We start from the raw sequence: 16,055 nt of genomic DNA, 5'->3' as shown, positions 1-16,055 counted from the left end.
TTTGGCCCTTGTCTCTCTAGCTCTTTGGTTTATTTAGACTTGATAAATATTTGTTGAATGAATGTTTTGTTATGCAAAGCTTAGCAGCATATGACACACTGTAGCTTCTCTCTTAATTTTAGGCTCTTCAAACATTTTTATTTTTGGATCCTGTCTGTCTAATCAATTTGCATACATTGTTCTGAATATAGGCTATATCCCCACATGAGGTCTTTTTGAAAAGAAAAAAAAAATATTAAAAAATAAATACATAGACCAGGGCAGGGATACACAGAGTTGATGAGATCACCAAGTCATAAAATATAAAGAGCAAAGAGGAGAGGGTCTGGAACCTTAAGAGATGCCCACAGAATTACCCTATTAATTACTTATTAAGACAAAGCTTGTTATTTTTTCTAAAAATAGATTAATAATCTAAAAAAATAATTAAGATTCTAGAGCATAAAACAAAGTACTGTGGCAATGTATAGGTATAAAGTAAGGAAATTTAGATTGCCAGACAAATGTGAGCAGTTAGACTGAACGTTATTGTTGAGGGAGAAGCTACAATAGATGGGTTACTCTCATTGCCCACTCTTCCTGTAATCATAGCCAGTAGTACTCTTTAACATTTTTTTCTTGGTAGTCCTGGTTAGCATGTAATATTTTGTCATACTCAGAATACTTTAAGCTAAAAGTTATATTTATTTATTTCTTTATACTTTTTTCTGACATATGTCAATTAGTATTTTAATTTCTTTATATTAGCTTTCTTTATATTAACTTTTTAAAGATACTAGTGACATGGTCATAGTATTGACTGTGTAAAGTTTCATTTTCTTTTATAAATCCTGAGCATCCTTTGTTTTTGTTTTGTTTTGACTTATTTTTGTTATTCAGCTTATTTTTTAAGATTACTTAAAAATTAGAGTTTTAAGAGATGTTTGCTGTAGTCCACAGTAAAGTCTTTGCATAAGAGTCATAGGAGTTTATAGAACACTAATTAAATTTCTTTTTGCTACATCTGATGAAATGGATCAGAAGTTAGGGAATCCAAGGAAGAAGGAGCTTTCATATAAGAAGTAACAAAAAAAGTAGGATTCAGGCTAAAAAACTGAAAGATAAGAGGGCAGAAGGAGAAAATTTCAGAATACTAAAACTTGGGATTTGAAAGAGTAATCTTAACAAATTAAGTAATCAACAAGTATTTATAAGTCTCCAGCTGTATGCCAGGTACTGTGCTAAATGTAGGGGATACAAAAATGAAAGTGAAGATCGGCCCTTTTTGGGCTCACATTCTGACTATAGACACATACAAGATATATACAAAGTAGATACTTTATAGGAGGAGGCATTAGCAATAGGGATCCAGGAACAGCCTTCAGCAAAAGATGGAGCTTGAGTTGAGTTTTGAAGGAAATCAGGAGGGGCAATAATGTATAAAGAAGACTGGAAAGGTGGGAATGGGCCAGGTTGTGAACAGCTTTAAATGCAAAATGGGAGTTTGTATTTGATCCTTCAGGTAACAAGGAGCTGTTGGAGTTTCTTGAGTAGGGGAGTGAAATGGTCAAACCTGTACTTTAGAAAAATCACTTTGGCAGCTATATGTTGGATGGATTGGAGTGAGGAAACACTTAGACAGGTAGGCCAATATGGAGGCTATTGTTTTGTTCAGTCCAAAAGTGATAAGGGCCTGAGCTGGAGTGGTAGAGGTCTAAGTGGAGAGAAGAATGTGTGTATGAGAAATGTGGGGAGAGAAGTGAGAAGATTAGGCAGCTGGTTTGTCTCTGTGGAGTAAATGAGGATGACAGTGAGGCTACAAGCCTGATTGACTAAAAAGATGGTGGTACCTCAGCAGTTACAGGAAGATTATAGGAGGGGTGAGTTTTTGGGAAGAGGTAACAAGTACTCTTTTGAATATGTTGAGTTTGAGATTCCTTTCAGATATCCAGTTCAAAATGTTCAATGGGCTGTTGATGATGTGGGACTGGAGCTCAAGAGAGAGATGAAGGTTCAGTGTATGGATCTTAGAATCTTCAGAATAGAGATCACCATCATCAGAGCTGATGAAAACCCTAAGTCAGAGGATGTTGAAAGCAATGAGTAGAGAGCCCAGGACAGAGCATCAAGGAGGAGAGGATAGTTAATAGTGTCAAATGTTGCAGAAAGGTAAAAAGAATGAGGGTTAAGAAAAGAACATTAGATTTCACAATCAAAAAATAACCAGTAATTTTGGAGAGAAAAGTTTCGGTTGAGTGCTGAGGTCAGATGACCAGACTCAAGAGAATTTAGAAGAGAGTGAGAGGAGAAGTGGGGAAACAGTACAAATGGCTTTTTTCCAAGACTTCATTTGAGAAAGGGAAAATGGCTAACAGAGACAATAGAGACATATTTATAGGCATCAAGGAAAGAATTAATATATAGATGGAGATTAAAGATTAGAGAGAGACAGGATAATGATGGGGGAAATCTACTGGAGAAGATAGGAAGGGATGAGATCAAGGGTACTTATAGATGGCTTGGTCTTGGAGAGAAGAGGAGCTACTCTTCATCAGAGACTGGAGTAAAGGAGGAGATAGTGGATGACAGCTAGAACTAAAGACAGCTTTAAGGAATACTCTGGGGTAGCCAGGTGGTGCAGTGGTGAGTAAGAGCGCTGGCCCCACTGTCAGGAGACCTGGGATTGGTTCCGGCCTCAGATACTCGGCACCCACACAAAAATAACTGGCCGTGTAACCTTGAGCAAGTTACTTAACCCCAATTGCTTTAAAAAAAAAAAAAAGGAATACTCTAGGCAAAAATTATAAAAATTTTGTCAGGGATTGGATAAATTTCTGTATGATAGAACCATGAGAAGTTAAAGGGTGCTGGGGATGTTTGGATTATTTTACATTCTTTGGGGGTGAAATCACACAAAGCAACCCACATCCTTAGTGCCTCTCTCAGAGAAAATATCAGGGTGCATAGGTGATTGCTCTGACTCAGTATAGGATTTCTTAAGTTAACATATATTGCACTTAGTACTTTAGCTAAAAGAAAAATTAATCTTACTGCATATTGTACAGTGTGACTTTAGTTTATCAAGAGAACTCAGAACTTTTCAGATTAAAACTTTTTATTGTTAAGAGACATACTTGGATAGAACACTGGCCCTGGAGTCAGAAGGACCTGAGTTCAAATCTGGCCTCAGACACTTAACACTTACTAGCTCTGTGACCTTGGGCAAGTCACTTAACCCCAGTTGCCCTGTCTTCTCCTCTCCAAAAAGAAAAAAGAGAGAGAGAGAGGGAGACATATTTGGGCTCACATTTTATATTTGTGTGTATTTTCTCCAGAGGAAAATGGATATTGTATTTTATTTCTCAGGGATTTGTTTTTTGGGGAAAACTATTAATTAATAGTACTATAAATTATTATTATTTTTTTTGTTACATGGCTAGTTTTTTTGTGTGGGTGTTAAGTGTCTGAGGCTGGAACCGAACTCGGATCCTCCTGACTCTGGGCCAGTGCTTTTACTCACTGTACCACCTAGCTGCCCCAATAAATTCTTATCTGTCTGAAACTATCAGGGAATTATTCTGGATGCCTGAGTTTCTTTAAGTAGCTGAGAGAAATTTTGTAAGATGAACTATAATGTATAATCCTCAAAATATACCATACATAATTTAGCTTTTTCTTGATGGCTCCAAATAAACCTTGTTATTATACTGTGCTGTAACTCTAGCTATAAGATGCATCCATAAATGGTATGAGATAAGACTTGAATGACCTAATATGTCACTATACTGTTTATACAGTGTATTCATACCTCTAGCTGCTGAATTATATACCATTTAATATTCCTTTTCTATAGCTTTAGGGGCTGATAAGGTACAAGAAATCATTTGCTCTGGTATTCCCTTCTCTCTCCAGATGCACATGAAATAGGGTTTGTTTTTTTTTACCTTCAAAGCTAGAGTTTTAACGTGTTTATTGATGCCATTTGCCAACTACAGCGCTGTGGTAGCTTCTGTTTCTTAGAAGGCTTCCTTCTCCAGGTTCAGAATGTGTGCTGCTCATTGCTTCTGTCACTACTTTTAATTACTACCATTGACTGCACTACTCATCTAGGCTACTCTCTTATTACTTCTCTTAATTTTTCTTGTCTTTGTTCCTGGCTTTCATCTTTCCTGCTTTTAGAATCTGCTATTTTCTGATGGTGTTGATGATTTTCATTTCTTTCTTCCATCTTCTCTGGCTCTCTTTCTTCCCTTTCTCAATTTCTTTCTTCCTCACTCCCTTTCTTCTCTCTCATTTTTCTTCTCATCCTTACGCCTTTCCCCTATCCTTTTGTGGCTTCTCTCAATTTTTAATGAACCATTTTGAGGACTTTTATAAACTGATGAAGGATGTAATGAGTAGAACTAGGAGAACATTTTACACACTAGTGGCAATATCGTAAAAACAAATATTTTTGAAAGCTGTAAGAATTATGGTCAATACATGATTCCAGAAGACCAATGATAGAACATACTATATGTATGATATAAGTATACACACACATATGATATAAGTATATATATACATATACACATATATATGTACACATATATACTGTGTAAGAGATAGAACATACTGTCTCTTATAGAGAAGTAACATTGAAAGACATAATTAGATATGTGTATATATATACATGTACACATAGATACATATACATACATATGTAGCTGTTGAGGGACCTTGTTTTGCTTAATGATGCATATTTGTTTTGAGAATTTTTTTTCCCCTGTCCTAATGGGGTGAGGGATGAGAGGGAGAGAAAATGGAGTTCAGTTAATTAAAAAAAGAGAGATGAGGGGGATGTTATAGATGTGAAATGCTTTATGTACTTTCAGATAAAGTCATCACATTAATTTTACTTAACTTTTTACTTTGCTACAAGAGATCTCTCACAAAGTGGGAGAAATCTGTAAGTATTTGTAATGTAAAACAAAATGCATCAATTCAAAAATAATTTTAAATGGAAAGGCTGGACCGGCATAGATACATTTGTTTGCAGCTATTCAACTCCACACACATTTAAGTGCCTATGTTCAGCAGATCCAAAAGCAACAAAAAAAATTTTCCTCTTCATCAAGGAGCTTACATCCTACCGCTAGAGATCCAGAGACACTTAGTGCCTCTGTTACTGCTGGTGTTCTTTACTTTCCACTCTTTTGGGTTACCTTCATTCAAGAGACCCTTGGGAACATCTCTGGGTACCCAGTGAATGCTAATTAAAGCACTGACTCTTGGACCCTTTTCACTTTACTTTGTATCAGTTCCAATTTCTTATTTAACCAAAGCCTGCTTGTCCATTTCTTTACAAAGGTACTGATCAGGCTGCATTCTTTAGCTGGTATGGTAGAATCTTGGTTGGTCATTGACTTGAGTGCATTAAAGCTTTTTGAGAAAAAAAAAAAGGTGAAACCGAAATGGGAGTTTTCTTTGTGAAAGCCCTGGTTATGTATTTTATCATTGGCCCAGCTTTATTTAATACTGAGATGGGTCTGTCATCCTGTGGATATGGGGATTCTCTCTAACAGTCGAAACTGCCATATATCTGTGCTTTTTTAACCTGTTCAACTTTTTTCTATGCTCTGCTATGATTTTCATACCTGGGGTTCTTCCAGTGTTCTAGGGGGTTTCCTTGCTTTTATAAATAATCATAATTTGTAGAAAAATAACATGTATGTTAATGATTAGAGGTAATAATGTGTTCTTATAAGTAATGAAAATCATTTTTCATCAACCTCAAACACCAATGGAGTTTATTTTTTCAAACTGAACTAGAAATAATTGTTTTAGAATTCTTGTAATTCTTTTGCTGTCAAGTTTGTGCACTTAAATTTATATGGTGCTATAATATTTCCAAAGTGCTTTCCCCACAACAATCCATTGTGAAACAGGTATGTAAGTATTATTGTTTTGCAGATATGGAAACTTAGGCTCTGAAAAGATAACTCATTACCCTGTAGTCATATAGCTAATAAGTGTGTAGCAGAAGGAGGGGGAGGGAATCAAACTCAGCTCTTCTGAGCCCAGCTCCATTGCCCTTTTTGCTATGCTACTATTATGCCTCTCATAATCATGATCATAATAAACAAGGTTTTAAAGAGCAGTGGCATGGAATTTGCCTTTGTTGGAATAATAGGAAGCCCATTACATGTTAGAGGCAACATGCATTGAGATTAATGAATTTTTTAGAGTGGGATAGGTTATTGAAAGTTATTTTTGCTTGGCTTCTGATATAATGGCTAATGAGACCACCGACTCCCTTGTCCAGACTGATCTTATTATTCTGAGTATGTATCTCAGTAGCTAATAGGCAACACAAAGAGACTCAAGACCAGAATCATTTCTTGGGGTCTGTTGATGTCTGAAATGACAGGTGGGTTTGTATATATACCATCTGTCAGAGAAGGAGCTTATTGGCACATAATGTTTGTGGAAGTGTTTTCCTTCTGTCTTAGGCAAAGGGAATTAAATATCTTTTTTTCTATAGTTTTTATCCATATAGCTTTTTTCCTGTAGGGATAAATTTTAGCAGTAAATATATGATCCTGCATTTCCCTGGTTTGTTTTCCAGCATTTAATTATGCTTGGAATTCTGTCTGCTAAAGCAGTAGTTTAGAATCTTTGTGCTAGTTTTTTCACCTTTGCAAAAGTAAAGCTAGAGGCTGTCTTAATTGCTTACAGTATTTCAAAGACTGTAAAGGATGTATATTGGATATTTTTGTCTGCAGGCTTCTTAGTTTAATAATTTTTGACAAGGTGACCCTTTCAAAATATGTATAACTAAAGGCTGTCTTCTCTTCCTCCCTCCCCCCTTTTGTATATTCTCTTGGTGATTTCGCTGGCTCTTTTACCTTTACTTATTACTTTTATGCAGATATTGTTCAAATCTTGTATCTCCGCTTCTACTCTCTTCCCAGAGCTTCAGTCTGGCATGACCTACTCTTGAAGAAGTCATGCTGAACCTTTGTGATCACAGTTTCCTTTTTGAGATCTTCATTAACCATTTTTTAAAAAAGGACTAAAGTTTTGCCAAAAAGTAAGGTCAAGCTCAGTGGCCTCTAATCTGCAGAATCCATGTTGTTTTCTTATTTGAAGACTGAGACAAATGCCCTTCTCTGATCCCACAGTGCTTCTTCCATTCTAAGATCTTTCTAAGATCACAGACAAAATTGCAATTCAGATGATCTGCCTGTTGGACCTTGAAGGAAGAGGTAGATTTCAGTCATCTCTCTGATGAAAGATTTAAAGCTGGACAGGACAGTATGAGAATGGAGAACAGACAGTAGTCTTTTTTGGCTAAAACACAGAATACATGAATTCAGCAGTTCAAGTCAACAAGCATTTATTAAGCTCCTGCCATGTGTGAACGCTGTGCTCAGTACTGTGGATATGAGGGCAAAAACAAAACCACTCACTCAGTAGGTACATAAGTAAATGTATCTCCGTGTTTGTGTGTATCTGTATACAAAAATGTATATATCAACATCTACGCACCCACACCCACCTATATACACAAAAGTGTATCAGTATAACAACAAATTGTTTTCCTGGTGTAGATTACTTAATGTCAGTTTATGTGTCTTCCTATACTTCTCATATTCTCATAGATTCTTTTTTTTTTTTTTTTTGCTTTTTGGAGGGCAATTAGGGTTAAGTAACTTGCCTAAGGTCACACGGCTAGCTTGTGTGTGTGTGTGTGTGTGTGTGTGTATGTGTGTGTGTGAGTGTGTGTGTGAGTGAAATGTCTGAGGCCGGATTTGAACTCAGGTCCTCCTGACTCCAGGGCTGGCACTCTACTCGCTGCGCCACCTAGCCGCCCCAATTCTCATAGATTCTTACAGTGCAGTAATATTCCATTCCATTAATTTTCTACATTTCATTCCCGTATTGATGGGCATCTACTTTGCTTCTCTTTCTTTGTTAACTATGAAAAAACAGTACCATAAAAATTAAAAAAACCTAGATTTCATTGTGACTTGAACAATCTCACGAAATGAAGGAGAGGGAAGAAGATGAACATGAAACCATGAACTTCTACCACATAGGTTTCTTTCTTTTAAGTATATGTTTAACCCAGTAATAACAGATTGTTCTCTTTTGCACTTATCCTCTCTGCCCTCTGTACAGCTTTAAAGGTGTTTTATTGAAGTTCTTTCCACTCATAACTATCATTGCCTACCAATGTATCACCCTCTTTCCCACCAAGTAAAAATTCTCCTTTATGAAAAATACATATAACCATGTACTACAAGTCAAGATAATGCCTGTGTCTGAGTTATAGAATCATATCTGATTCTATATCTTTAGTCCTTTACCTAGACTTTTTAAAAAATTTCTTTATTCAATTTATTGAAGGATATAATAGTTTTCTGGTACCTTATTCAAAGATGACCACTTTGGAATTATATGTACTATATTTTCTCTAAAGATATCTAACAGAAATAGATTTTAGCAAAGCATCTTTGGAATAGTTAATTTTGGAGACTTAAGTAGTTTAAAATTTATACTTAAGCACAACTTAATTAAAAATACCTTAGGAACATTTGTTGTTTTTATTTATTTGAACATGATATAGTTTTATGCATAGTATATTTTGTTTTGTTGAATTCTGATTTCTACTTAAGGTACATAAAGAATGTATAGGGTTACTTATGATTCAGTGAAGCCAAGGGTTCATATAAGAAGGCATCATAGAATGTTAGAACTGGAAAGTATCTTAACCATCATCTAGTTCAACTTGCCATTGTTTTATAGAAGGATCTTGTAAGCAACTTACTCAAGTTTTTGCTGTTAGTGTAAAAATAGCATCAAAACATTAATCTTCTGTCTCACAATCTAGTGCTTTTTCAGAACTGAGTGAATATTACCAAGAGGCTAGTTATATTTTGTTCACTGTCTGAACTAAAAGTTTTTAAAAGCATTTTCCCATTTTAGGTAAATTGTAATGAAGAAGCTACTACTTACATATTTCTGGTTCAATGAATATCTTATAGTGTTTGTATAAAGAAAGCTATTTTCTTTATATACCACAAATACTTTTTTTTGGTTTGAGTTTATGTTCTGTATTATTATTATTAATACTGTTATCTTAAATAAATGTGTATACTTTGGTCATGAATTTTGAGAGCAATTAGCATATGCTACTTTAGGAAAGTAAAGTAGTATGGGCTGTGGTGGGACTAGGTAAAATAAGTACAGCTGAATAATGCTGATTTTTCAGTGTGGGGCACACATGTTCCTAAGCTTACAGTGGCTTTATTCTTTCCAGATACATGGAGGAGATAGTACCACGCCACCCCTGCCTGAAACTCATTAGCAACTGTGAGCAGAGGCTTTCCAGTAATACTGCAAGGCGTTTGATAACAATGGAAAAGGTGAAAGACTTTGAGGTAAATCAATCTGGTCTTTTTAGAAGAAATGTAGATTTTATTTTTAAGGTCCCATTGTTGCCCTTTTTTTCATACCACAGTCATCTTTTCTTAAACACAATCTCCCCCATTCAACCCTCCCTTATAACAAAGAAAGACATTTAAGTAAAACCAGCTGATGCAACCATTGTTTCTGATAATGCATGCTACATTCCATGTCTGAAGGCAAGGGTGTTTCATCATCATACCCCCAGGTATAAGAGTGGCCATTACAATTAAGCTGAATTCAGCTGCAAAAAAAAAAAAAGTTGTTTTTATTAACATTATTTTGTCGGTATAAGTATTGTTCTCTTGCTTCTGCTTACTTTGCTCTTTATAAGTTTGTACAAACTCTCCTTTGTTTCTCTGGATTCTTCATATTAGTTATTTCTTTTGTTGCAATAATATTCCATTCCATTTACAATAAATATGAAGATTTATTCAGTGGGGGTGGCTAAGTGGCACAGTGAATAGAGAACACTGGCCTTGGAGTCAGGAGGACCTGAGTTCAAATATGGCCTCAGACACTTAATACTTACTAGTCATGTGACCTTGAGCAAGTCACTTAACCCCAATTGCTCTTCCTTACCCCCTCCAAAAAGAAAAAAAAAGATTTATTCAGCTATTTTCCAATGTATGGATACTCATATAGTTTCTGGTCTTTTGCTAACATAAAATTGCCGCTATAAGTATATGACACTTTTCCCTCTACTTTGGTCTATTTGAGAACTTCAGTAGTGGAATCATTGGGTCAGAAAAGTCTTAATAGTTTAGTCACTTTTCTCACATATTTACAAATTCTTTTTCAAAAAGGTTGAACCATTTCAATTTCACTAGCAAGAATATTGACTTGTCGGGGTGGCCAGGTAGCACAGTGAGTAAAAGCACCGGCTCCAGTGTTGGGATGACCTGGGATCGAATCTGGGATCAGACACTTAGCACCCATCCAGAAACACCTGGCCGTGTAACCTTGAGCAAGTTACTTAACCCCAGTTGCTTAGGGGCGGCTGGGTGGCTCAGAGAGTAAGAGCACAGGCCCCAGAGTCAAGATGACCTGGGATCAAATCCGGGCTCTGATACTTAGCACCACACCCAGAAACACCTGGCCATATAACCTTGAGCAAGTTACTTAACCCCGATTGCTTTAAAAAAAAAAAAAGAATATTGACTTGTCTGCCTCTCCATAGCCCTTTCAACATTGACTTGTTGATTAGTCGTTTTTAAATCATGTGGGGCTTTTTGTGACTTCTTTTGGGATTTTCTTGGCAGAGATGCTGGAGTGGTTTCCCATTTCCATCTCCAGGTCATTTTACAGATGAGAAAACTTAGGCAGATAGGGTTAAGTGACTTGGCCAGGGTCACACAGCTAGGCCAGCTTTGAACTCGGGAAGATAAGTCTTCCTGACTCCATGCTTGGTGCTCTATCCAATGGGCTACCTAGCTTCCTTATTCAACATTGACAATTTTTATCTTTTTGTGATTTTTGCTGCTTTGAGAGTTGTGAGATGAAGCCTCAGAATTCTCTTAACTTTAATTTCTCTTACAAGTTATTTGGAACATTCTCTTATATGATTTTTGATAATTTGCAGTTCCTTTGGAAACTTTTGATCACATAGGTATTATTTTTTGATAATATTTTTTGATATATTTTGATCACTTAGATATTAGGGAATGATTTTGTGCTTTGGTTCCTCATTAGTTTTTTTTTTTTTTGCCTTTTGGAGGGCAATTGGGGTTAAGTAACTTGCCCAAGGTTACATAGCTAGTTCCTTTATGTGGGTGTTAAGTGTCTGAGGCTGGAACCGAACTCAGGTCCTCCTGACTTAGGGGCCAGCACTTTACTCACTGCGCCACCGCCCTGATTCCTCATTAGTTTTGATAAAGGCATTATGGGATGCTAAGAAATATGTATATACTTTAATTTTCCCATTCAGACCATGATGTAAAATGTATGTGTATATGTGTTTTCTGAGGCATGTTTAAAAGGAGAATAATATATAAATTTAGAAATAACAGAATGAAGACAAGTAAAGTAATATCTCCATGTGTAAATATACCAAGACCCAGGCCTAGTGGGGCATAAATTTTCTTTTTTGAAAAATTTGTTTTTATTCTGAAATTAACTAACACTAAATATATTCACATTTACACAATATCACAGTGGAAGAGGATTATAAATGAAACTGTGAATCTATATTTTGTAAGAGTTGTTTATCTTTTAAAATATGTAATATATTCAGCATGTTATTTTCAAAGTTCTGTTTGTCAGTGATTTTTTTTTTTGGTCTTCTGTTCTCTTTTATTCATTTAAAAATGTGCTAATCAACTCTGTTTTCTTTCTCTTGTTTTTCTTTCATTTTTTGGACTACCATATCCTTTAAGTCCTTTCTCCCTCCCAACTCTCATTCTCATAGCTGGGGTGGGGGGAACTCCTTATAACAAATATGTGTAGTTAAGGAAAACAAATTCCCACATTGGTTGTTTCAGCAAGCATTTACTAAGCACCTGCTATGTGTCCAAAGATATATAACTTATTCTGCATCTTGCATATTCTCACCTTTCTTGTAGCTAGCTCTGTCATTAGTCCTCCAATAGTCTTTGCATTGATCAGAGATTTTATGTCTTTCAAAGTGTTTTTTTCTTTGCAGTATTGTATTCTATAAATCACTCTCCTGTTTCTGCTGACTTCACTTTGCATCAGTTCATAGAAGTCCTTCTAGGTTTTCCTGAAACTGTCCCTTTTAAATTTTGTTATAGTGCAATAATATCCTGTTTTCTTCATATGCCATATCCTTTAGGCTTTTAAAATCTAATTTTTCCAAAAGTACATTCAATTTAGTGGTTTCCCCTCCTCCCTTAAATCAGCACTTGGTTCTTGCAATTAGTTTTGCTTGCACTAATTTGATCTCAGTGTTAACCTATAGACTCACTCTCCTACCTTGTTTTCCTTTCCTATCCCAAGTTAATTGAGTATGTTTAAATTGTAATTATCTTTTTTCCTTTTTATTTATGTGTGTATATATTTTTCTATCTGTGTCCATTTAGCCATCTATTTATCTACCCATCTTCTAGCTCAGATAATGAAATTATCTGAATTCTCCTTGTCCTATTCCCACCCTTGAGCTATCCTCTTAGCTTGAACACTCATTTTTTGAACACTCACCCATTTCTTAGAACTGTTAATTTGCTTCTTCTCTCTCCTTAATTCTTTAACCTTTTAGGCTATTCTGAAACCTACTATTTCATTAATTGGCACACACATATGATTCGTTCATTCTATATAACTCAATCAAGGCAGGGCTTTTGAAGGACAAAGACTTTGTTTTCCTATGTTATCATGTCTTATTGATCACAGATCAATCTACTCCTCCTTTCTTTATCTTATTGTTTGTTTAGTTTTTTTCAGGGGCCTTTTTCTGATGAACCTCAACTTTTATGATTTTAATTCATGAGAGGGACACTGGTGTGGTGGGAGATATTCTATTTCCTGAGTCATAGAACCTGACTCTACTCCCTGACTATGTTTGTAGGTTACCTGTCCTAACAGATGACTTTCAAAGTCATTTTCTGAGACATGAAAAAATAAAAGCCAAACTTACTAGTCTTATTACTTTATCCTCAACTCCCTGCCTTTTTTTTTTCTTGCCTCCCAAAGTATTATTTGGTTTGATCACTTGCCTTATTAGCTGTATTTGGTTTCAAGTGCCTCTTTCTTTTTTTGGAGGGGGGAAGACTCAAATGACTTTTAATGTCAAAAGTTAATATTTGCTATCATTAAGTACATTCAGAAGAATGTGATGCTATCTCTGAAGGCAATTCCAATCCAGGAATTCCTCCCAAATGTTTTGAGCAATGGTAGCACCATTGGAATAAGAAAGTGATTATGTTGAAGAGGGCAACATTCATTCAGAAGTAAATTTGGCATGTTTGATTTTTTTTTTAACTATGCAATTTGTATAGATGACTTACAGTACTTTGGGGAGGAGCAGAGGTGTACTCACCACCAGGATTGTGCTGGAAGTAAAACAAATCAAATGAACATTTTTTTGTTGTTATTATTTGGACAATATAAATCGCCCCTTAACTCTGGATGATAATGGCTAATTTGAAACATTATTCCAAAGAAATGGAAAGTGAGACATAACAGAAATAATTTGTAGACTTTTTCAAGCTTAGTTATCCAGCAAAATAAGCTCATAATTTCTATTTTTATGGCAGAAATAAGATCTATTGTGGACCTTTTACCTTTGTTTTCCCTTCTGGAGCTTAATTTATTTCAGTGTATTTCATCCTCTTTCCAAAGTTATAATCTCCCTCTAGGAAAATTCATTTGGGACTGAAAAGAAAAGGTAGGGATAAAGTTGAAGTATCTTTTTAATTTTTTTTTTAAACCACATATGAAAGATGTAAAGAGAAGCTTTCCAGGGTGCTTTATAGGCATTAATGTTAGTGTTAATAATTGGCTAGCTACCTCATTCCATTTTGCCAAGGAGAATCCTATAGCTGTCCTCTATAACATGATCTTTGCTTTCTAAGAATTGAACATCCTATTTTCATTATTGCGTCATTTAGAGTCTTCTACAACTCATTATGCGTATTCTTTAGTTTGTTATGTTAAGTAATTGTGCTTAGATGGAAATATATTGCTTTATATTTACCTTTACTTTATAATGAGGAATGTATGTAACTGTTGTTAAGGTCCTAGTCCTCTATAATGCAAGAGATGACATAAAACTGTCAAACAGTTCTCCTTTCTCTAACAAATTGCACTTGTGCTTGTCTAGCACTATTGACTTTGGCTACAGAATACCATTAATTATAAATTTTTATACTTTTGTGTATTTTCTTTTCATTGCTGGGTTGTAATATGTTAGTCATGTTTAACATCAGTACAACTTGAGTGTATTTGTTATGTTGATATGGTTTCCTTTTACCCTTTTGAAATTTCTGTTTTTAAAATTGAGAAAAGTAGTAGTTGGTGAAAATGTGTATTATAAAAAATTGTATTTGTGGTATGTTATTGGATGGACTATTTAAACTTGACCACTGGGTCTCAGTAGTAAAAAGTGTTTTCTTGATAATCCAGATGAACTTAATAAAGGTCCATTACCGAGCCAAAAACATATTGAGAAATCTGTTCTTCCCCAGTAATGTATGTCTTAATGATAAATTAGTAATGTGTCTATCTTCTCACACTATATCTACAAAGAGAGTCACTACAAGAATATTCTTGTGAGTGTCCTTGGGGATTATTGATCTAGTTTCTGATTTTATTCTTCTCTTATATACTCATATTCTTTTAAAAATTACATTTAAATTTTTCAGTCAGCAAGAATCTTTCTTCTCGTCTTCTGCCTACCGTAATCCTCTCCCCAGTTGGGTACAAGAAAAAAGCAAAACCCCTATTACAAGCATGTGTAGTCCAGCAAAAGTGTGTTTCATCATTAGCTTCCTCAGATCCTAGTCAGTCATTACCTGATCACACCCTGATTCTTTTAAAGTTGTTTGTCTTTACCATATCGTTGTCATTGTATATAATGGTATTCTGAATTATTATTACATTTTTTCCACCACATTTACCTTGCTCCCCTCTACTAGATTGTGAACTCTTTATAGGAAAAGACCAATATCAGTTGGAGTTGAAAGACTTGAGTTTAACACTAAGTTGTATAACTATGATTGAATCACTTAGTCTCTGAATCTCAGGTTCCTTATTTGGAAAATGAGAACAATACTTTGTCTTGGAGAAAACACTTTTTATTTTATTTTTTTTTTGGTTTGTTTTTGGAGGGCAGTTGGGGTTAAGTGACTTGCCTCAGGTCACATGGCTAGTAAGTATTAAGTGTCTGACGTTTGATTTGAACTCAGATCCCCCTGACTCCAGGGCCGGTGCTCTATTCACTGCGCCACCTAGCCTCCCCAGAAAACACTTTTTAAAACATAAAACTTAAGGTGCTATGTAATATCTTTCTCTTAGGGGCACAGTGAAATTCATAGTTAGCTCTTAATGGATATTAAGGAATTTTTTCTCTTAACTTATACAGCCTCAGGTTATTTATGTTTTTGTCTTTGAAGAACCAGTGCCCTTACTGTTCCATGCTGGAGTTAAAGTGCTATTCATTTTGTGATGATCAGTTGATTAGTACTTTACTTTCTTTATGTAGTCTTCACCATCTATAATTAGTATGTGGAAAATGCTGAAACTCCACAAGTTTGTTTAGCACATATCAAAATACTAGTCTCACTTTTATTTTTAGTAAATTTAAGAAAGTTGCTAAAATATAAAGTTATATTCTGTGTACTATGCTAATTCTTATTTTAAAATATTCTGTTCATTAAAAGCATAGTTCAACAGGGATCTATTTCTTTAAAATTGTTTAAGCATCTCTATTTGTTATGAATATTTTTAACTGCATTCTAGAAAAATGTTATATGTGTATTGTACAGACTGTTGTGATTATTGTCACAGATATGTTAGTATGCTAGTTCAGAGGCCCTAATGAAGAAAATAACGTGGACGTAGGGACAAGGCAAAAGTTGTTAGTTTCTCTGTTTTGGATTTATTGGGAAGAAGACTCTTGTATATGGAAAGAATGAAGAGAAGATTGTAATAAATCAGAGTGGAATGTGGCC

The 16,055-nt window shown here is 35.1% G+C and overlaps 1 protein-coding gene across 4 annotated transcripts in view; it reads left to right on the top strand.

Annotated features, from left to right (window-relative positions):
* Positions 1 to 16,055, top strand: part of TRMT11 (tRNA methyltransferase 11 homolog) — a 68,999-nt gene that overhangs the window by 40,714 nt on the left and 12,230 nt on the right. For all 4 annotated transcript variants that reach the window (XM_069077461.1, XM_069077460.1, XM_069077459.1 and 1 more), the window contains one exon: positions 9,284 to 9,404. In XM_069077461.1, the coding sequence (XP_068933562.1) occupies positions 9,284 to 9,404 (121 nt within the window). The remainder of the gene's footprint in view (positions 1 to 9,283; positions 9,405 to 16,055) is intronic.

This window comes from Petaurus breviceps, unplaced genomic scaffold (genome assembly GCF_028583685.1).
Source record: "Petaurus breviceps papuanus isolate PSGF00001 unplaced genomic scaffold, PetGlider_PUasm1.0 90977, whole genome shotgun sequence".
In the NCBI taxonomy this organism is placed as follows: domain Eukaryota; kingdom Metazoa; phylum Chordata; class Mammalia; order Diprotodontia; family Petauridae; genus Petaurus; species Petaurus breviceps.
Note: the sequence above shows the minus strand (reverse complement) of the source record. Positions and strands in the feature narration are given on the sequence as shown.